General features: G+C 40.1%; 1 protein-coding gene across 1 annotated transcript in view; it reads right to left on the bottom strand.

The window, feature by feature from the left end:
* The window catches only part of pitpnm3 (PITPNM family member 3), a 78,917-nt gene that overhangs the window by 39,426 nt on the left and 16,095 nt on the right, over window positions 1-23,396 (bottom strand). The window contains exon 3 of the mRNA XM_070905989.1: window positions 9,915-10,022. Coding sequence (XP_070762090.1) covers window positions 9,915-10,022 — 108 coding nt within the window. The remainder of the gene's footprint in view (window positions 1-9,914; window positions 10,023-23,396) is intronic.

Genomic DNA, 23,396 nt, shown 5'->3' with positions numbered 1-23,396 from the left:
CTTGTTGTTGTCGTTGTTGTCCGTGTGCTTGCAGCTATTTGTAAGTGCCAAACCTTTCTATTAGTAACGATATGGTATATTATCTGGTTTTGGAAGGCAATTAATGTTTAGTACACCGTTCCTCCCAGTTTCATATAGTAGTTTAAATAAGAACATAGTGACCTGTGTAGTTTATCCTAATGCTGCATTTACTCCATCTTAATATTTCATATGTTCCAGTGTTGCTGATAAGAGTAAGTGATAGAAGTCATTTATGTCAAAGTTGTTAATTACTTTGCTACTGACTATGTTTATCGAGCCACTGTGTAGATATTTGCTGATTATTAAGGTTGATTTACTTAAGGCTGAATATGCTTAGTTTAAAGCTTTGCTTATCTGTTCTTTTGTATAGAACCATACACACAAGTGGAGAGTGGCGACTGGTGTGGTGACAGTATTCAATACATACCCTAGAAAACAATTCAATGACCGGACGTCTGTGGCTATATACTGAACCAGATCATTTAAAAGGTTATAGCGAGTCATTTCCTGAGACTTTCTTCTGAGTCTATTCAAGCACACACTCAGTCAAACACAGTCAACATAAAAAGGCCTGCATCTCACACATAGCATTGTACTAGAAAATGTACTGGCTGCCAATCAGCTGTAAACAGCTGCGTTCAGCAGATTGTAGGAAAGACAGTCAGAGGAAATAGCAGAGCTTTGCTCACCTCATCATTTGTGTGAGTAGCACACATGCTGTGCTGCTCCTGAATTCAACGATAAGTAAGACATTTGTCTGATATTGGAGCAAACTGACAAAATCATCTTTCTGTTGGTGCGGCTCAGTGGTATAAACCGGCTTCCTGTGGTTACAAGGCCAATCTTTTTTCTCCCGTAGCAGATTTGTGCTGCTGCGGGGGGATTCTAACAATCCGTCTGCCTTTCTGTTTTCATTTCTTGTGCTTCCTCTCAGAGGTCTGAGTCCTGCTAGTCAATATGTGCTTTATGAAGCTTAGTGGTATTTAGCAGCTCTCTCCCTGCGCTCATTCTCTCCCAACAAATGACCTAACCTAGAAAGCACCCTGTGTGAAGTTGACAATGCCATAGTTCAGCAGCACCATGGCCATTTCCAGTGGCTTAAAGCCACTGGAAATGGGCACACACTCACATCAGGTGCACACAGTGCATCAGTGCATCAGTTATCATGCTGCAGAGATATTTCTTAACTTATCTACGAGACAGAGGAAGACATAATTGACCCCAGATAGAGGGCTATGAAGATGAAAGGGCTCTACAGAGAAGTCTACTCGAGCTGAATGAGAAAGGATGAAATATTGGTGTATTGATTCATGTTTAGATCTTTCTTGCGTGTCATTCTGTCTGTGTAACTATGATTTAAAATGTAATTTTCCCATAAAACTCAGCGTCTTCTCTTTTTGTCTCCAGCATGCAGAGTTTTTGTTTTCTGTTGATCTCTCCCTGATTCTTCTTCCTCTTGGATCTCGACCACTTCTTTCACCATCACACATTTATCACCTTCGATTGAGCAGATGGGAGAAAAACAAGAGCAGGAGGATGAGAGTGAGAGGAAAAAGACTGCATTCATCATCAGGAAGACTGGCTTCTAGACTTCAGATTTATATCTTCCCCGGGAATATGAAAATGGCAAAATGCCCTCAAAGTTTCCTGCCTACTGGAGCGTGAATCAACTCATTAGAGAGCTACAGTATCACAGTGAATTATCTGTGCTCCTGGGAAGATGTGCATAGAAAACAGCAGCGTTGGCTTCTTTGTGAAAATTATCTTTGCGTCTAAATCTTTAGCTCGATTCAACAAGACAGGCTACGGTTTCAAGAAACATGAGAAGAAAGTTTAAGATGGAGAACAAAGCCTCTGATTACATTCGTGGGAATTGATTATATCATTAGTACAGGTGTGGGACGATAATCTATAGAAATACACAGTATGTCATAATAAAAAAACCATTAGTGGAAATCACACTGCAACATGCTCACACTCAATTAACACCACGATACCAGGAAAAACAGAGATAGCTTGACTTAGCCTTTTTTTTAGCTCTGTTTTGGTCTCCTGAGAAAAATATGTAGCTCTTCAGCAGCTAGATCCACTATGTTCACCAGCTAGTTCAGTAAAAACAACTGACTGCTGCTACTGGTGGGAGAAGTGAGATTGAACCAAAACAGTGAAGTTTCGTGCCGTAAAACCAAAATAATGAGCTGAAAGAGGCTAAAACGCACGTTTACATGTTATAGTGTTTATTTACTGAAAGATTTCTTCTATAGGGTGCTGATAGGCTGAGCGACAAATCGCTGGTGTAGAAGTTCAGTTACCACACACCAGATGCCTAGAAGTTATAGACATGTATAAGTGGTGCATTTCACACTCTTCCTCTGCTTGCCAACGGTCAAGATTGATTAATGGGTGAATCTGAAAAACTTGACGCAAATTGTGCTTTTCGCTCCAAAAAAACTACCTCATGAAAGAATAACGTCTAGAGATCTGGTACACGCTGAATTTCTGCAATAGGTTTTTACATTTGTTTGTGATTCATTTGATAATTGCCCAACAACATTTCTGTATCTGCACATCCTTATCAGCCATGTACAGTAACCACTAGAATGACATGGTCTCCATGGAAGGAATTTTAATTTTTTCTAGACAGGAGATATTTTTGTGGAATAATTGCCTTTACTGTATTTGACAAAGGTCCGCAATCCTACTAAAACCAAGGATGTTGTGATTACATGGATTACAAGCATCTTCAACCTATGGGAACTATGGGAATATAATGACGGTTTTTATGATAAAAATATTGTGGTGTAGTGAATACATGTTTGTGTATTACAGGTACTACAAGCTGCTCTGGGAATTGTGTAGACAGGTGAAGAAGTCATGTACCACTTTGTTGTGATTCGAGTGTGTGCTGTTAGGTAGCAACAGGTTAGGGTGCTCGTTTGGAGGAATGCTGCGTCCTGACTGGTTAAACAGCCAACTCTGACCCCTGGCACAGTACAGGCATGCTAACACGCTCAGCCATCTGTTCACTGCTGTCGGCATCAGGGTCTGTCCCATTGCCCTACTGCGAAAAGACCCCAGGAGACGCCACCAGACAAACCTCCTGACCCCCCCACTCACACACACACACCATAAGCGATGCAGCACATAAACTCAAAGACATATATATTCTGACAAACGCGCGCACACACAGTCTGTCCCTAACAAACCCAGCTGCTCCCTGTCTATATGCTGCGGCTGCTGTACTGCAACAAACACTCCCACACACACACACACATACAGCAGGCGGAAGTGAGGTAGCAGAGACTCGCTCAGTATCTGTAACTAGAGACGCACTGATATTCACCATCGCCATCTGTCTGATTCTGGCCAAAAACACTTGATCAAACAAAAAGTTAAACAGTTCAATACAAACTATTGACAAATGTAACCTGAAATGTCATGTAAATAATTAATAAAGGTGGTAGCAAGGAAGGGGAAAAACAACACGTTGTGCAAAGAGGGAAACATGACTGTTTGAAGAATGACATTTTGGGAAATACGCTTATTTTGGTAGTCAAGCCAAGTCAATTTTATTTATATAGCCCAAGGTCACACATTTGTTTCAGAGTTTCATAATTTGTAAAAACACATAACCCACTATATCCTTAGACCCTTGATTTGTATGAGGAAATCCTTTAATGTGGAAAAAAGGGGGAGAAACTGGAAGGGCAGGAAGGGCAGATATTCAATAGAGTGGACAAGTAGAAGTTGTGGAATTGCGAACTATATGCAGCACATAACAAAATACTAAGTGATTATTAAATGTAATAAGTGGAAGGGTTTAAGTGGTATTGACTCCTCTCTACCTGCGTGCCACACTGACTGTGTCACCACGGCAGCTGCATGACGTTTCTGCAGCACATAAAAAGCAACAACATGGCTCGATCAACATTTCATTAAAGGGTCAAGGAAAGTGTTAAGCATCAGCAGGAGAAATCTATGTGGAGCTGAGAGGCGTGGCGTACTGCGCTGGTTTGTTCCCTTTCATTTCATACAGTCGTTCTCCCTCTTCCCCCACCCCTCGGGAGCTCCAGGCAGCGACAGTGTTGTTTGGGTGTGATTATGTGCTCTCAATGTGCTATCACACAGCATTTCTTACTTCATATCCTGTCAGACTAACGGGCACATATGCACACACGTGTAAACACACACCTACAGATGCACGGTATAGGCACACAGATACAAATAGACACAGTAGTACAAATTAAACACAGACAGGAGAAAGAGCCTCCAACAACAAAGGCACAATTACAGCCAAGGGGCTGTAAAAATAAAAGATGAGGTCAGTCACTTGTTATCATTATCTCACCTCTCCCTCTTTCCTGTTTGCCATAATTCTGAGGAGAAATTGCTTTTGTCTTTGCAGCTTTTAAAGCCTCTCTAAGCAGTTTTGTTTTCAAGAGAAAGACCAAAAGCAAAAAAGCAACAACAACATTAATTTAATGGGAATTTAAGTGAGACGGCGATCGTGCCCTAGCAAGCAGTGCATTAAAAATGACTTGACCAGGGGGAGGCGGTGGGCAGAATACAGATGAGTCTCAGACCTTAAATTTATGTTGCCTGTCACTCTCTGTCTGCATGCATTTCTGAATAGAGCCACAGGGTGCATGCAGAAGAGAGAGCTGTGGTGCTCCATAGAAAATGGAAAATCATTCTCCCATTCAATATAATATATTCCTCTCCGGGTCACTTTGTGTGGAATTATATTCTCACCATATATTATGTTTCCGGGGAAGAAAACATGGTCTGTGTTGGGTTGTTTGGCAGGGTTTATCACTTAGTCATCTCCTCCAAACTGTCTGCTTCCACTGACGTAGCCATTTCAGCTAATGTTATCCCAGCTTGGCAGCACACACCAAAGAAGCAGCCAAGTCCTTTTGTGTCCTTAGTTATGTAACGCAGCTAATTTAAATTATACAGCATCGATCAGTGAATGAAGTGGGGAAAAAAAGATGGCGGTGAAAAGAGCACAACATGAATATACAGATAAGAGTGTTTGCATAGTGAACAGATGGAGAGCCTGGAAGACATTGGAGCAGAGGCTGATGTTAGATCACAGGACGTCACTGAACAGAGATGATGAAGAAGAGTACAGTGGAGAATAAGGGGCAGTTGTGCTCCAGGCATTCCTCCCTGTCACAGAGGTTTCCATCACTGTTACCTCTATTGGGAGGGAAAGTGTTTACAGTCGGCCATGGCTTGAGGAGTAATGAATGTAGGAAGATAGAGAAATATAAGAACATGATGAGGTGCTGTGATGGGAATGGAGTGAAGGAGCTGAGAGGCGAGGGCGAAATGGATGGTTAGAGAGGCTGAGGAGAACAAAAGAGGGAATGAAGGAATAATCGAGAGCAAAGGGAGAGAGGTTATAAACCCAGAGACGCGTTTGAGGAACGGACAAATATATGAGAGAGATATATGGCATCAGAGGGTAGTGGATGCCACCGCTCAACTGCTACACAGGCTCTGACTGAGAGTAGTCCAGCTGTACCTGTGAGGTTTTAGTTGCAGGTAGCAGGTAGCTGCGCAACGCCACAATCTGATCCGATCTTCTTCTTACCTTTAATTACAAACCATGGACAATAAATCTTAAGCAATGAGGTTATTAAGCAAATGGGAAGCTGTAGCGGCCGTGGTTATTAGTGACTCATTCAACAGTTTTCAGAGATGACAATTAAACATCACAGTATACCTGCAACAGAAACTGAACAGACAATTCAGACACATTTGTAGGGACATAATAGAGGCAAGAGGCTCCACAGTGTGTACTAATGCCCAAATGATACTGGATTTTTAAAAAGGTCAATACAGACATACTTGAGAGTTTAAAGCGTCTATCATCAGTATTTTTCTATTAACAATGGCTCATATAACTATTTGAAATGTGTGAAAGGGGTCTGTACTGGGGTCTTTACTGTTTTGGTTCACTCTAACCGCATTCATCAGCAGGTAGCTGTTTTCAGCAAAAAAAGCTCTATAAACCCGCTGAATGCATGTGGTACATACTGCATACATCGGTAGTATGTAATAAGCGGTTCCGAAAACAGCTAGATCGAATATTTACAGGATGTGTAAATAGGCAACTGTCTGCTAATAAGTTCTCTATATCAACTTAATAATAATTAATGTGATTATGCATGAATGATGAATGTGTTTTCAGATTGCTGTGCTGCCCCGAAGTGGCCTAAAATTCCATTAATGCAGGTTTAAAAGATTGTGACAACATATTGTGCGCACTGAGCGGGACATTTTGAAGTTAGAAAACAAACTTCAGTGTTCTCCTGTGGACAAACTACGTAACAATGACCCTCTAACATACCTGTGGCATGCGGCACCCCATGACTTAGGGCACCAAACATGAACCCCAATGCTCCTTTTCACTATTACTACCTAATAAAGGCATGGAATGCACCAAAAAATAATAAATAAAAAAAACATATTTTACATTTCTGTACTGCAATACAGCATATTCACCGATACTGAGACACTGATATATCTGTGATGAACTAAAATCATGCTATTTGCTGGTCAAACTTGTTGAGACAATGGGTTTAAAACATCATATGATTCTGTTAATGTTCAACAAGCTTATTATTAAAGGATATCATGCATCACTTTCTGGACTCCCATATGACTTCATCCACCGCTGTTGCAGCAGCTATTGTTGGCGTTGCTTTGAGATCTTTTTTTGTTGCTACGCCCAGTTTCTCTCAGCTAAATTTATGTCTTTAATATTCCTGTGCCCCCACGAGTGTAGGATGTAAACAAACAAACAAGGCAGAACCTCAGCAGGCATATGCACATTTGTATGCAGCACCATGTTGGTGAGTGTTTCTATTCTAGGCAACTTCAACTTGTTGCAACTTCAGGATGAGAGACAGCGAGAGGTAGAGAGTGAGAATGCAATTACCATTCACTTAGACAGCCCAGGTGAGGCTAAGAGCTTACTGGATAATAGGTTTGTATGAGACGCAGCCTTGATTATATTACAGTAGGAACATCGTAGATAGCCACTTGATATGTTGAACTCATTCACTGTTGATTTTTGGATTTGCTGACAACAAGAAAAATATAGAATTTTTTTTTTGCTATATGATAGACTTGAAAAAACACCAACCTATCCTTTGTCTAAGTGTCTCTTTGCATTTTGTTCATGATAAACTGATATTTCCTTTATTTTGACAGGTACTGGTGGTGTCAATATTACTCTGGAGCACTACAATAACCCTGACTTGTACTGCTGCTGCCGTGGAGCACTTCACAGGTCATTACTGGTTTAGTGAGTGGTCTGTTGATGGGGTGTGTAAAATATTCACAGTGTACCCACTTTTTCAGTTACCACCACATGACTTACAGCATCCCCCGCAGGAGCGTGTTCTTTCATCTCCGCAGGACCAGACTACACTCCCACGGAACCGCAGTGATTAAAAGCGTCCACTCCAGTTTGTCAAACCTCAGAGATGACCTTTTCCGACGAGAGCCGGCCCATTTATCAGTAAACAAAACTAAAAACAAGAGCCATGCTATCAGCACAGGACTGACAGAGGAGCTGCAAAGCACAGTTGATGTTGAAACCATCTTATTATCATTGATTTTGTACTATACAGTTAAACTGACTGTTTGTTTCTTTGCTGCCGTCCAATTAAAAGCCACACTGTTTTTATCCCCTGTTGATTTGTGTAATAGGAAAGCAGGATTTTATCCGATGAAGCAAAAAACATAAGAGAAAAAAAAGAAAAAACCTGATATGACATGTATGTGTGTTGATAGGTAACAGTTAACCCTCACATATAGCTTTAAAACCATAATGGAGAGTGACAAAGGTGTTTTAAAACATTGATGGCAATTTACTCCTGACAACTGTGATTTAATTTTCTCTTACATGAAACCCCCTGCTGTGGGAGTTCGACTATTCTATTAAAAACCACTGATCTGCATGAATCCCAGCACTGATTTATGATCTTTGAAGGCACAAACAGAACTTTCCTTATTGTGTCTGAAAAATACTGTGTAATACTGTTAAATCTCAGGGTGACATGTTATTCAGTCACTGTGGCTGGATAATCACACCAGAGCCTTAAATAAATAAATCTAATTTAATAACTTTCTCACAGGAAGAATTCATTAGCTTCATTTAAAGTCTGTGCAGAGGACTAATATGAAAACCTGCGGAAATATGATATTTCTCCTGCCAATACTGTTTGTTTCAGGAATATTTCTACAGATCTTCAGGCACAGCAGTTGTTTTTACTGCTTCGAAGGATTCTACATACAACACACAAAAGAAACAGATGTAGACGTTCTTTGATTTACTGAATTTTGAGAGAAGATTATTCTCTAAGGAAGGATCAAGAAAAGTCTTTCAATCTGGGGCTGAGGCAAAAATAAAGAACAGCAGTTGCCATGTTAGTCCTCAGGGCCTTGAAGGGAGAGCATTGAGGAGGGGTAGACATAAAACCAAACAGAAAAGAAGGAAAGAGGAGAAATCTCTAAAAAATCAAGGGAAATTCTGGTCATTGAGCACTAGAAGAAAATGTCCCCATATTTACTTATTTGGTGCCATATTTCCATTTGAGAAATAGATTGGACGAAGAAGAAAGAGCAAAAGGAAGCTGAGTCAGGTTTTGTTTGAGATTTGATGGTAGCCTTAAATAGAAATGAAAAAGATTGGAACCTCTTTGCTTGCAAAGAATGAATTTTATTCTAAGTGACGCTTTAGATGCGCATAAATACACAGAATACGCAGAAAGAGGACAAATACAGACAGACATATGCACATGTTTCGAGCTCAGTGCTCTTCCTCGGGCATCACCGAGAAGGAGCTTTAAACGCGTCACATATCTGCATGTTAGATCTCAGCCACCCTTATGTTTATCTTCTGCTCATTATGTGCTTCCATTTATTCATGCTCATCTAACAGAATGTTCACCATTTGCAAGCAAGGAGCATGCAACCTTTTTCATTTTGGGTTATGCGCTGAACTACAAGGGAAATCCTTTTTCCACTACTGGATGTGGAAGCCTTACACCTGTAGTAAGTGACACTTTTGATATTAACATGGTGTCAAATGAGTATAGTGTGAAAAGGTTAGTCACAGCGCTGGAATGCCTAAAAGAAAACACCACCTCACCAGCTGAAGCTTTTAGCTGATTGTTTTGGTTTTTCGGCCAATACACTAAATGTGTGGGTGTCACAGCTATAATCAACCCCAAGCAGATTAGCCCCTACCTGGGGAACACCCACAACCCATAAAACAATATGCTATTTCTAGCAAACAAGCTCAGACACGCAACGTGTATAGCATTAAATGGCAAAAAGCAGCTTGCAGCCAAAGACCTAGATATTTTTCCCCGCAGTTGGTGGGCCATACCTAAAATGCTATTGAATATTAGACACAAACATTATGTCAGGTGGCCAGGAACACAACTCCAATGGGAGGCCCATGTTGCTCTGTTTCTGCTGGATATCTACACAGACAATAACACTATGTCCTGTGTACCGTGGGTCCTAGCTCAAAGCTGTAAAACAACACTGTGTTAGACAATCAAATACATGACGATGTCCCTATGAGGTAAGACAAATTGAAGCATTATGCTAATTTCACAGTTTACTTTGTGAGAAATACTGCTATACTGTGTCTATTTTTTTGACTCTTTCTGACCCCTAGTGGTCAAAAATGACTTAATGTGGCTTTAAATAGATGCTACAGTCCATCTACAGTGAAGCCATCATTAACATCATTCAGAAAAAGACTCGAGAGTGTATTTATACATTTGTGTGTGTGTATGTATATGTGTGTGTGTGTGTGTGTGTGTGTGTGTCTGTGTGTGTGTGTGTGTGTGTGTGCATTGTACCATGAGACTGGTCCTCCATTTGTCCCAGAGTTTCAATCTGCTCCACCAGATCATTTGAGTTCCACTGACTCATGCCCAGAAGTATGGCGCTCTTCCCCTCCATAACATCTGCTGGGACACACACACAAGTACACACATACACAAAAAGTAAGACAGTGACGCAAAGATGAAATCCCATTCCTCTCTCTGCATATCATTAATACGGCAACTCATTGTTGTTGAAGCTCGAACTGATCAAAGTCAAACATTACAGTTGACCGACGCAGGTGTTTGACGTCTCCCTCACTCTCATGTTAGTTTTGTGGCAAAACAGCTCTGATTTGCACCAGTTGGCCGTGGTTTCCACTCCATTAAATCTGTCTTACCAAACGCTACATGCTGCTTGTGCGAACCTGGATATACATTTTAATGTGCAAAAGTAAACAAAACAACGTGACGGGAAACAACATGGCAAACATCAGAGTCTGATAAACACATCGTTCACGTGGCTGAACACAAATGGAATAGCTATTGTGCTGCCTTTGCCAACACTTGCAAGCTGCCCAGAGATAAAAATTTAAATTTGGCCTGAATGATGTTTACACAGATTAAATACACCCTAAAGACAGTGGTGTAAAAAGTTTATTCAGCTTAACTACCAGATATTTATCCGTTTCTACTGGTAAAATTCCTCCACAAAAAGCATTATTACAGCTTCAGGCTGCTGTTTGATTATTAGCTGATAAAGATTCAATGTCATACGTGCTGCTTCATGTGGTGCCACTCCATTTAAAGAAACCCTGTGGAGTTTCCATGTAAACAAACACTGCTGTGTTTACATTCACTGTTTCTTGCAACAACACAGGGTGTAATATAATGAAACCTGCAGTGTTTATGTCCATGTTTACATCAGCTGACAATCTTCTTCTTCCCTGCCCTTTGGTGGGCACATAGATACATTTATTGGCACTTTACCACCATCAATTGTGGATCAGTGGAATCGTGTGAGAATGTGTGTCCTCGTACATGTGATAGTAGAGCATGAGATACAAACAAAGCAAAGACTTGCTCATCAAAACATTGCTCTGTGGTCCCGCTAGTGGTCAAACACTCCACAGGATAACAGGATAAAAAGGAAAACTACAGTTTATTACATCAGTTTTATTTTCGACGCTCTGGCCATCAGTTTTATGACTGCTGATATCTCTGAACATCGCTAACAAATAGGTTCTTCAGGGCAACGAACATGAACAGTCAAACAGTTGTAAACGTATTTGGAAGAGAAAGCGAAGGTGAACGATAAAATCATTGCCCAAACCGTCCACCACAGTTTACAGCCCTACTTCCTCGTTCACATTTGACCCACTGTACTTGGCATACAATTTATAGTTTTACTGTGTAATAACAGACATTTTGGGTATACTCACTCTCACTTTTATCTGCAAATAAAGTGGTAGATAATCTGGCTAGACTGGCTCGTTTCCAACCTGTGTGCAACATTCAAAGATCTAAGCAATTACTTTGGGGAGTACAGTGCTCACGAAAAGCTACAAAAATAAAAACCCAAGACGTAATAAGTAGGCAGTTCCATCTGCGTTGGCATGCAGGCCCTTTAGAACATGGAACCACCGCATTGTCATGGTAAATGACAAGCTCTGTTGTAGTGCAGAACATCTGGGGCCAACCAAAAAGACAAGCCAGGTGGGCTGTGTGGTTCAGCATGACCAAAACGGTTGTCTACTCGCCACAGACTGTAATCCAAGACAGTCTGAGACAGGATGAGTCATGCAAGAAGAAAACCCACTAACCTGACAGACTTCTCTCCTCTCTCTAACACATTCCTGCCTGGCAGCTCTGAAAGGCTCTGACGTGGGTCTACACGGCCTGTCCATTTGGATCACACAGCGGCCGCTCTACTGGTCACAGTTTGTCTTTCGCTATCTGGTCTGACTCCCTCCTCCTTTTGGTCCCCCCCTCCCTCCTCCTTTTGGTCCCCCCCCCCCCGGCCAGACAATACTGAGCTGAATGTAATGATGCAGGGACATGACACACACTTGCAGATTCAAACATACACAGACAGAGCGAGAAAGAGAAAGAGACTCACAGAGAGATGCATATTGGATCTGAACAAAGCGTTGCAGGATGTAAGAAAGCCTGTGTTTGGACAGGAGGGGAATGCAAAGCAGGATTTACACCAAGCTCTGAAAACGCAGGTTACTGAATCATCTCCTGCAGGAGGAGCTGAGACGCTCGAAGCCAAAACAGAAGCTCCTCTGAGAAACAAAATGTGTTTGAGATGAATAAAAAACTACCTACAATCCACAGAAATCAGGCACGGCACAAACAAATCAAATATACAAATAATCAAGAGAATAAAGCCAGCCGATTGAAGCTACCACATCTCCTGCTTTTGGAATATACGAGAGAACAGCAAAATCCGATTTGAACGACAGGCGAAGAGAGAAATAGAAGTGTGAGATTTGCCTGCAGCAAACAGCCCAGAGGGAAAGAAAAGAGATTTAGAAACATCCTTCAACCTGTCAGCTCACAGTGAGTACTGTAAGTGGAAGGGGGAGAAATAGATGCCGTGATTGTTAAACGATGAGGAAACGGCCTCGGTTGACCTCCAGCAATTCTCCGTTTCTTGATCTCATCATCGTGCATTAGTTGCAGCAGTGGAATTACCAAAATGCTACTTCTGGCTTTATTTTAGGCCTTTTCAACTTCCGATGACGCACTTTGAAAATGAGATTGCTTCGGGGATTATCCTGTAAAATGGCATAAACAGGAGGAGTCTGTCAGGTAAGTAGGCTACAGAAGATGGATGGCATTGAAACAACACGAGGATAGCTCACAAGCAGACAATACATCTGTAATCGGATATATAAAAGTGAGAAAAATAATGTATCAAAGGCGTACAGTCATGATTAAATTCTTAAACATACTAATTCTTAAGGCTTACATGCGATATGACAAAAATGCACACATGTAGGCCTACATCCATTTCATTCATTCAATTTTATTTATATAGCGCCAAATTATAACAGAAGTTATCTCAGGACACGGTGAGTGTACTTCTACATGTATATTTAGACATGTTAGCAGAATGGCTCTAAGGATGTTGGTTGGTCTGTCCACCACAGAATCAGAATCAGAAATACTTTATTGATCCCCGGGGGGACATAAGACAAGTTACAGGTGCTCCCATTCAAGATTAGAAAAGTGGCATGGAATTAGAAATGAGAAGTGTGTAAAAATGTACCTGATTAACATCACCATGTCGGCATTGCCATTGTGAGTGTGTTGCCATGCTAACATTAGCCTCTAGCTCAATGCACTACTTGTATACGGTATAAACACTAAAACATAATATTTATTTGTACAGTAGTTCACATATCATGTTTAAATTGAAAATCACATTTACTTTCATGTGTTTTTTTGTGTTGCTGTTTTCTTTTAGTTTTTTTCCCCTGACCCTGATATATCTTGTTTGTGTTTGATAGGTCTACTGAACTTGTCCTCTCTACACATACTTTTGCACACATTTGTCATTTTCCTCGACATTGTATCTCTATCCTAGAGCTTTGGGACAATTGACAACACATTTATCTGAACATTATTCTGTAACTCACTGTTTCAGATGGGTCACAGAAGAGTATTTAATTCTTTTTTATGTACGTCTGCAAGCCACAGCACTTTATAGCCTATATAATTTCACATATGTTTGCTCTTTGCTTTGTATCGTTAATAAAACATTTATAGTGCTTTTTATACTTGTTACTCCCTTGTTTTTATCCTACATTCCCATCTGTATTTACTTATTACCCCTAGGAGGATCAATAAAGTTCCATCTCTTCTTTTATGTTCCGACATATAAGCTTACTGTATATTCTGTGTTTGTGTGTCAGCTTCAATACAATTATGTGCAGCAGATTACATGAAACAGGTGTTGTGCAGCAATGGTTTAATTAAAATCAAACACTGCAGCAGCTAATTTCACTGATCAACACACCTTCAACCAGAGAGAAACAAGTAATCAGTGGAGTCACCACCTGCAGGGACCGGTTTGGAATGAAACATGTCTGGGTTTGTGGTGGTGCACGCTTCAAATCCACTGCAGCAGATGTTTAGTGGTAGAAAGAGGTCTTTTTCTGTACTATCCAATCACAAAAATTCCTAAATAGCTTAATCACTCATCTTCCTGGTTTGGTTTCCCACTAAAATGTTAAATAAATGGATTCCTGTTTAGCCTTTGAGGAACCTGGATTTTGATCTTTACCACCATGTGAAAGCAGCGTAATTCTTGCCGGTTAAAAAACAACACTTGTCTGAGAAATCGAACATCTGGATCGCCGCCAAAATGTAATCAACTGTTCTTGGGTCAGAGGTCTATTGCTCCACAACATTAAATTCACATCGCTCCTAACTTTTTGAGATAACTTGTTAAAAATGTACAATAAACAAGCATTAAAACATATCCTCTCTCCAGAAAGAAGTGAAGATACAGGAGGGTTGAGTAAATACACTGGCCGACGATGAGAAATACAACAAAAAATATCAGAAGATAGAATTCATCTTTCATTTACTCTTCCTCAGACACGTACATAGATGTGAGATTACGGTGAGTGAAGGCAGGCGAGGGGATGGAGTGGTTTACTTTACAGATGCTGTCATTCTTTCACCAACAGCTCAGACAAACAAAGTCAGTGGAATGAGATGTGTGTAAATGTGTCTGTGTGCTCTTGTACTTCTATCTTTGCGAGGACCAGCTATAGTTTTAGAGCTAAAGAGCGATGACAAAGTAAGTTCATTCGTGTTCGCAGGCACATGAGGATGCGTGGGAGGTAAGGCTCTGAAGGAACCTTGACTATAAACTCTTATCTGCTGCTTCCACATCCCCTGTGACTTTGTTTCTTTTGTGTTGGAGAGATAAAATGCTGTAATCAGCCACATGTACAAGATGCTGTTCACACTGAAAATTAACAAAAAAGGACAATAAAATGGAAGTGGATGAGTAAGTAAAATAATGATGCAATAATCATCCTGCCCTTTGGACCTTTCTGATTTTGGGAAATATGCTTATCTTGCCAAGAATTAGTTGAGAACATCGATACCACTATCATGTCTGTTTCATCGATGTGAAGCTTGAGCCAGGAGATGGTTAGCTTAGCTTAGCATAAAGACTGGAAAAGAAGGGGAAACAGCTAGCCTGGCTCTGCCCAGAGGTAACAAAATCCGCCTGCCAGCACCTCCAAAGCTCAAGAATTAACATGTTTGTTTAATCTGTGAAGATGGATTTTTTTTACCTTTTGACAGAGTCAGACTTCCTGTTTCCAGTCTTTATGCTAAGCTAATCTAAGCTAACTGGTGGCTGGCTGTAGCTTCATATTCAACAGTGAGTTAACCCAAAATCAGAATCAGAATTTGAATCAGAAATACTTTTTTGATCACCGGGGGGAAATTATACAGTAAATTATACAGTACTGGTGCTCCCATTCAAGAGTAGAAAGTAGCAATGTCAAATTGTTCCTTTAAGGTGGGTTTTATGGTTAGCCTATTAACCTTTACTAAAGACGTTTGTCATTAAATATCATTGCAGATTTGCAAATATTGGACAATTTGTGCAGAAGAGACTTTGTTTTCCATCTGGCAAAATGCAGACACCCCAGTTTCCATCCACAAACAGTGCAGAGTGGAACACAGCAACATAACAAGCTAGCAGCCTTATAATAAATAGATTGACCTACTTGCATACAAACATGGTTTACCTCCAGTGGCAATTTATTATGGCATTAAACTGTGGGAGCAGCCAACACCATGAATTTCCTTTCAGGCTCAATTTGTCAATTCCCCTCATTATTCAAATTCATATAATCAAATAACAAATCTGGATTAACACACAGTAAATTTGTCGACAGCTCACATCAATAAACATTGTGACAACAGAGTTGGCATTCGCTTGAGCAGCCTGAAGGCACATTGAGTCCTGATAAAAAATGAGACTTTTCACCCTTGTGCACAAACTCGTGCAGTGTTGCATGTGTGAGAGGTAAACGGAGGTCGAGTGATCTGATTCTTTAGACGGAGTAAGAGGAGGAAGTGAAAGCAATCCTGCATAAATAGCCCCCTGCTGCGGCTGCTAACCGGTGGCAGGAACAGCCATGAAAGAGCTGAAACACTTAACTGATCCCTTACACACATAAAGATGTAAGTTTATGAGAACATTCTGTACTTTCGAAACACAAGAAATATCTTTTTTCCGAGAGTTTAATTTGACACACCGATTTTAGCACCCGACTTTATTCTATTATCAGGATTAAATTATCAAGAAATGCCATTTTATGAAGCTTTTCTTTATTCAATTTACAAATAGAAACAGCCAAGACGACAGAAATCCAAATATTGTCTTCATACATAACAAAACTGACTGTCAACCCAAAACGAAGCCAGATTTTTCTGGATGAAGTGTTTCATCTCGTTAAACAAATATTTAAAATCTTCAATCCCACTGAGCTTTTTCAGCAAACTGATGAAGATGAGATGGTGCCATTGGCTAAGCAAAGTCATGAAATGTGAGCAAAATACTGAGAAGAGCTTGCAATATTAAAGCGTGCACAAATTATTCAGTAAAAGGTCTTTTTGTGGAATAGAAACATCAAACAAAATAAATGCATGGCGCTCTTCACAGTAACTGGTTAAAAAGAAATCGTGTTTCTGCATGTGGCTTCTTCACTGAGCACAAATCTTCAAACAATTCAGTTGTAGAAAAGTGCATTATGAAGGACTAGAATAGAAATATTAACCTTTTCCTCAGAAGAGTGCTTTGAATTTTGCTCTTCTTCTTTTGATGTGAGCTTCAAATGTCTTCTGATCTCCTTTGTTTCATTTGAACAATCACATTTGAGAGCTTCTGTGTGTGGATTGTAGATAAACTGGAGCTTTACCTGCCACCGGAGGAAAGTGAACGTTTTTATACTCAACAGTGGAGGTGACTCTGGGGGTGGACGGGTCATGAAGCCACTCAATATCTTCACTTTGATCTTTCTGCGTGTCTGCATGTCGGCCTGAGACTCTCTGCTCTGACAGCAGTCTGTGATACACTTGTGTTTTCATCATCACTGCAGGACACCTCAAGAGGGCTGGTCGTGAGTGTGTGTGTGTGTGCGCACATGTGGGGGGGGGGGGGGGGGGGGGCTGTGCTAGGGGCAGCTGTGCGGATGTCAGGAGTTGATCAACTGAGGTGACAGCATCAAACCATCCAGCCAACAGCTGTGTTGCCTCCACACCATGTCACACAAACACTGGCTGACACACATCAACATCAACTGACAGAAACTGAACCTCGGTCTCAGTTCTCACAAGAAACGACACACACGGATGTCAGCCGATTTCATATCTGCTTCCCTGTTTTAGAAGTTGTCGATAAATATACTGTGTGTTCTTCGCAAGAATGGAAAACTGTTGAGTCCCAAAAGATGGCATCTTATGCTTGCTCAGATTGTTATTCGTCTTTACGTTCTTTTCTTTACGACTCAAGTGAATTTTATTTGTGCAACTCAAAATCAAGAGTTTTACAATCAGTATAGCATACAACATCCTCTATCCTTAGACCATCGATTCGGATAAGGCCTTTACCTTCATTTATTTATTTCTTATTTAAAATAATACTTCCAATGTGAAACTGCATTTTTGCATTTTGCAAGTTCTTGTACGGTTGCTTGTGTTTAGACAACATTTAACATTCAAGATCTCAGTCCCTAAACTCAGGTATCAGCACAAGTATAGAAACATTCCAAATGATCTCATCTTAATCCACTTTAGGCGATCAAAGCAGTTGAACAAATGAACATATTCTTAAATAAAGTCATGGTGTTTGATATCTAGTTGCAAATCCTTTACAATCAATGACTAAAGTCTAAAAGGCCTGAAGTCCCTGACCCACAGACATCAGCAGACATTGGCATCTTTCCTAATGAGGCTCTGCCTGACCTGTACAACACCCATTTTCACTTCCTGCTTGTTTTAGGGCCTTTTTGCTTTCAGAAGTGAAACACACCATCAGTTGGTTTGAAGTCAGGAGACAGACTTGGCCAGTCAGGAAATAACATTTCTGTGGTGATAAAATAACTTCTTGGTTGCTTTGGCTTAATGTTTAGGATCATTGTCCTGCTGCGTTCTCCTATAATTGGGGGGACGATGTATAAAAAAGGACTACATGTCATATATTGTTGACTCAATATGATTGTGAACACCCTACCCTCAAGGATAAAAGTCCTCTCTTACTTAAAACTTATGGTCATGGTTTCATTTCAAATCCAATCGGCGGGATTACAGAGGAACAACACAAAGCTTTGTTCCTCAACAGAGTAGCCTTTGATCAGCCACACTACACTGTGCACTGCCACTGGCATTGAAATGCCTCTAAAAAGTGGCTTAAAGAACATCAGAATATACCGCCAATTGAGATGCACCATCTCGTTTTCAAAAGGCTCCTGACAAGATATTACATTTACAAAATCTATATCTATACAGAGACAGTGCATGAGCAAGAAAAATGGTTAAAAAAACATTATAAAACACACAAACAGTAACAGTAGCAGTCGGGGCTAATCTTTTTTGCAGAAAACTGAGCATATTGCTGACAGCATTCATAGATTTTCATGATTTTTCTGGGTCCGCTGGGTTACACAGTGTGGATGAAGACATTCATCATAACCACATAAATAAAACTCCCCCAAGCTTATTGTGATGGTCTGAGTGGCAGGCCTATAATATGACAAACACCCCCTCAATCACTATTTAATCTAATCCTTTCACTTTCTCTCTCTGCTTTTCTATAAAAAGCTGAATTTACGTTTGGTTGAAGAAAACATATATCTAGTGTGCCTGGTAGAAATAAAAAACTACCAGGCCAGTTCTATGCAGCTAAGATTGAGAGTCTTGCAAGCGACTGTAGTGGGCCATAATTTCAACAACCCTTTCATGACCTTGTTCTGGTTTCCCTTTTAAGGGCGGCATCCTTCATACTGAGCATATGTTTATGTTGGGAATAACTTGCTCTGTTGCCTTTTCTGCAGGACTGAGCTCCACTTTCCCCCTGACCTCAGACAATAAAGTCACATAGCAACCGCAAGCAGAAAACACGCTTCAAACACCTCCTCTCTTTTCTTGTTTTTTTTTTACAAAATTAAACCAGCTTTGTTGTAATTCGTCTTTCAGTGTTGCTCCTTCTATAATGATGCTTCTTTGTTGATAGGAACAGCCATGCTTTCATGCAACTTGAAAGGAGAATGTAAGGTTTTTTCACAACATAAGACCTCAAAAAACACTGGCCTGCCTTCCAATATTGTGCATCAATGAGAGATGGCAAAATGAGATGTGATATGTTTGGTCTCCGTAGAGCAAGCCAGCAAATAATAAGCCAATTAGAGATGGGGGAAAAAAACAGCCTGAAATGAACTGAGTGGTACCTTCACCACAAGCTTTTGGATCCCCTGCTGTGTACAAGGGCGGCATCATTTGTACCTTGTGGCAGATGGATGTGGAAACTTTTTGAAATTACTGATTCAACTCGAAACTCAATTCCAATCCGTAACTGAAATACAATAATATCACACTGATTGTTGTGGCTGCAGCAAACCAAAACAAGTGCAATACACATTTGATTAGTTCATTCATTTAATTGGGGGCTTTGTTCCCAAACCTTTTATACTGTATGTCCCGAAGGTCGCAATGGCAGTCGTGTTGCTTATGAGAAAATTATATAACCCCCCTCAAAAACAAGATCTGCTCATGGGCGTAATGAAGGTTTATGTATGAAGTTTAATATGAAGCTACAGCCAGGAGATTGGAAGTAAGTAAGTAATCTAAGACACTACAAACAATAACAAAAAGAGCATTAACATAATGAGAGCAAAAGGACATATATAATACACCTCCATACATGTCAAACAATGTCAGACCAATTTGGACATAATCCTGCTCCTTTGACATTACATCTATAAAAGATAACTTAGGCACATCTGAGGCACCGACTGTGCCTTTGTCCTATCAGACATAAAGCGCCCTCCTACGCTGTTGGTGAGCATTAACACAAACTGAGCTAGGTGAAACACTTTGTCTGTAAACAGGTACTGAAGTCTACACTCATCAGACATAGAAAACAAATCAGGACATTCTGCAGACATTTTAAGGAAAAGCCAGTATCTGAAATTATGATATAATGGACAATAAAACAAAAAGTGCATTTCATTTTCAACCTCTCCCAGATCACACAGGTGACACTTACTGTTCTCCTCTGGAATTGAGAAGAAGCATCCAGTTTCCACCGCCAGAGGCAAGATACCGCATCTCAACTGGGCGCAGACAGACCTCTGTGCTCTAGTGAAGTTTAGGGTGACATAGCGCTCTGGATGGTAAATACACTGAATCAGACTGTAGGGCCACAATTTAGGTTTACACAGAACCTCTTCTGACCATTTCTGTTTATAGTTGTCAAATAGTATTAGTTAGTAATAGTAATAGTGATAGTTTTAATTTGACTAACCCTACAAGATTATTTCTATACATATATTGGAGACCTGCGTTGCTAATTATTTTTGCAAGCTCCCTTGCCCAGGAATAATTATTCGAAAAATCCCAATTGAAAATTTGTTTGGTAAGTCTGTTATTGGGCATATTGATTAGTCTATTCGACAATCACAACATGTCACCCTTATGCTGCACTTTACATGGCTCTCATCCCATGTCACCGCATATAGCAAGTTTTGGGGCCATTTTATGCACACCCAGAAGACAGCGCATAGAACCCCAGACCCCAGCACCATGTTCTAAATATTAGATTATAGTTAGTTTAGTTTAGCATAGAGACCGGAAACAGGTGCAAAGGTAAAGAAATCCCCCTACCAGAACCTCTGAAGCTTGTGAACACGTTATATCTTGTTTATTCTTATCTTGTTGCGACATCTAATAAAAAAAGTTGTGATGAAAGGTTATTAAAATAATTATAAAACTTGCTGGTACAATCATATATGCACACCATTACATAGTAAATCAAATTTTTTCCACACCTACCTTAAAGGAATAGACATTTTGGCTTATTTGCTTCCTTGCCAAGATTGATACCACTTTCATGGCTGTCCATTAAATATGAAGCTACAGCCAGCAGCCTTTTAGCTTAGCTTAGCATAAAGACTGAAAACAGGGGGAAACAGTTAGCCTGGCTCTGTTCAAAATCCACCTCTGGTAACACGTCATACAAAAAGTGTAAAAACAATTTGTGGTTTTGAGACTGCCTCCAGTCTTTATGCCAAGCTAAGCTAACGGTTTGCTTGCTGTAGCTTCAAATTTACCATACAAACATGATATGATATCAATTGTCTCAACTAACTCAAGAAAGTGAATGAAGTATTTCCCAAAATGTCGGAACTATTCTTTTCATTTTTGAACTGAATAACATGAAATAAAGCCACACACACACACAAGACACATCTGATCAGTTCTTTGCTTTTGTTTTCCTTTGCAGTCTCTCCCCATGCTATTTAATTAAAAGATATAAGGGACATCTCTGTTTCTCCGTCCCTTGACATGCAACAAAGATATTTCACAGCCAAGTGTGGAATTTCGTGCTGCAGATAGCGTGTGGATGATGAGGTACATCTGTTGACATACAACACATGCACATGATATCTTATCCCCTGGTGATTCCTTGACGTTGATAGGCGCCTTGACATCGGCCTCGCAAAATACATTTCAAGCAGTGCACCGCTCTGCTCCGTGACAGCTGTGATAAGGATAAATATTTCATGCTTTCTAGGAGTGTATGCAGTGAACGTGGCTTTTTTTGGCAAACAGAATATGCAAGGGAAAGGGAGTGAAGGGAAATCAAGATTAAGGGAGGGAAGGGAGTGAAAGATTGAGGCAGGAAGAGTGACGGGAAAACGAGATAAATAAAAGTGAGAGTGAATGACAGAAGAGAATGAAAAATGTTTTAAATCACATTTCCATGCACATACAGGGGACTTTGTACCACAGACAAAAGTGGAAAGACGACCTTTAATCTGTTACCCACTGAGCCTCATGCCTCACAGCATGTTTTTATATCATATAAGGAATGCTGGACACCAGAAACTCTTAACACACCCCTGGCTATTGACTGACTCAATGTAAAATAAGAACATGGTATAATAATAATTGATTAGAATCTCTACCATCAGTCTCTTGGGGGATAAGCACTTGGAGTGGATAATTGGTGGGATAAGTATTCCACTTATTCACTGATGAACTCCCTCTGGGACTGTGAAAAGGCTAGTAGTCAAACAATGTTCTCAAGAGTGTCTATTTCTCGTCAGTCTGACATCTTGAATACATTTACAAGAATCTTTAGCAGTAAATTGGACAGCGAAATCAGTTTAAAACAATTAAGACTGATGAATCTATTCTCCCCAATTTTTGTTCTGCGATCAGACTCTCTTCTGAAGTTACATTTCACCCAATTCAGTCGTGACAACAATCACAGTTGCACATTAACTTATACCACCCCAAACCAGAACACAGCGTAATTACCATAAATTCCTCTTGTGATTCAATCAGTTGTCCTACATTTCCCCAGACTAAGACCCCTTTCCCACTGCAGGAACTTAATACCCCATAACCTGAACTTTTAAGAGCCTCATGAGGCTTTGGTACAAGGTCCTTCTACTTTTACTAGAGCTGAAACAGTTGATTAATAAATGAGTCAACTGACAGAAAAATAGTCTGCAACTCTTTTCATAATCAAATAATTGTTTCAGTCGTTTTTCCCAAGTTAAAATGCCAAATATTCCCCAGTTCCAGCCAGTTGTGGAGATTTTGTCTCAGATCACAGTGAACTGAATATGCTTAGGTTTTGAAGTGTTGCTCGAGGCAAAACAAGATAAGATTCTTTAAGAAATTGTAGAGGGCATTTTGCTCTGTTTTCCGACATTTTAGAGACCAAATAATAAATAATGTAAATAATTATTAGTTGCAGCTCTCAATGTTTTGGAATTATGCCATTAAAAAGACAAAAGTAGGGATAATTATGTCATTATTTTTGTGCTGTTTGGCATTTGAGTGAAGGAAGCAGTTGCTGGACAGACAACGATGCGGTGGCGTTGGTATTGTTATAGATACAGTTTACGTGAGATATACTATAGATATTGTTATACACATAGATATATGTATATATATAGATATATAATTTCCCCCCAGGGATCAATAAAGTATTTCTGATTCTGATTCTGATTCTGATATACGTTTATTTACTAAAGGAGCATCCTGTGCCCCTGGAACCAACAAAAGCTGGTCAGTCAAAGAGCATCAACCCACTAGAAGTGTTTCAGTTCACAGCACACTATGTGATCTTTTTTGTTTCGGTAAATTTTTCAATTGTTTTCCCTGCACTGTTTGGCTGTGTGTCCGCTTTTCTGCCAGAGAAATCGTATCTTATTGTTTTTGTTTCTAGCCTCTTTCTGGCCTCCCCAA

The sequence above is a fragment of the Enoplosus armatus genome, chromosome 5, assembly GCF_043641665.1.
Source record: "Enoplosus armatus isolate fEnoArm2 chromosome 5, fEnoArm2.hap1, whole genome shotgun sequence".
Taxonomy (NCBI): domain Eukaryota; kingdom Metazoa; phylum Chordata; class Actinopteri; order Centrarchiformes; family Enoplosidae; genus Enoplosus; species Enoplosus armatus.
The sequence above is the reverse complement of the archived record's forward strand: the minus strand, read 5'-3'. Positions and strand labels throughout refer to the sequence as shown.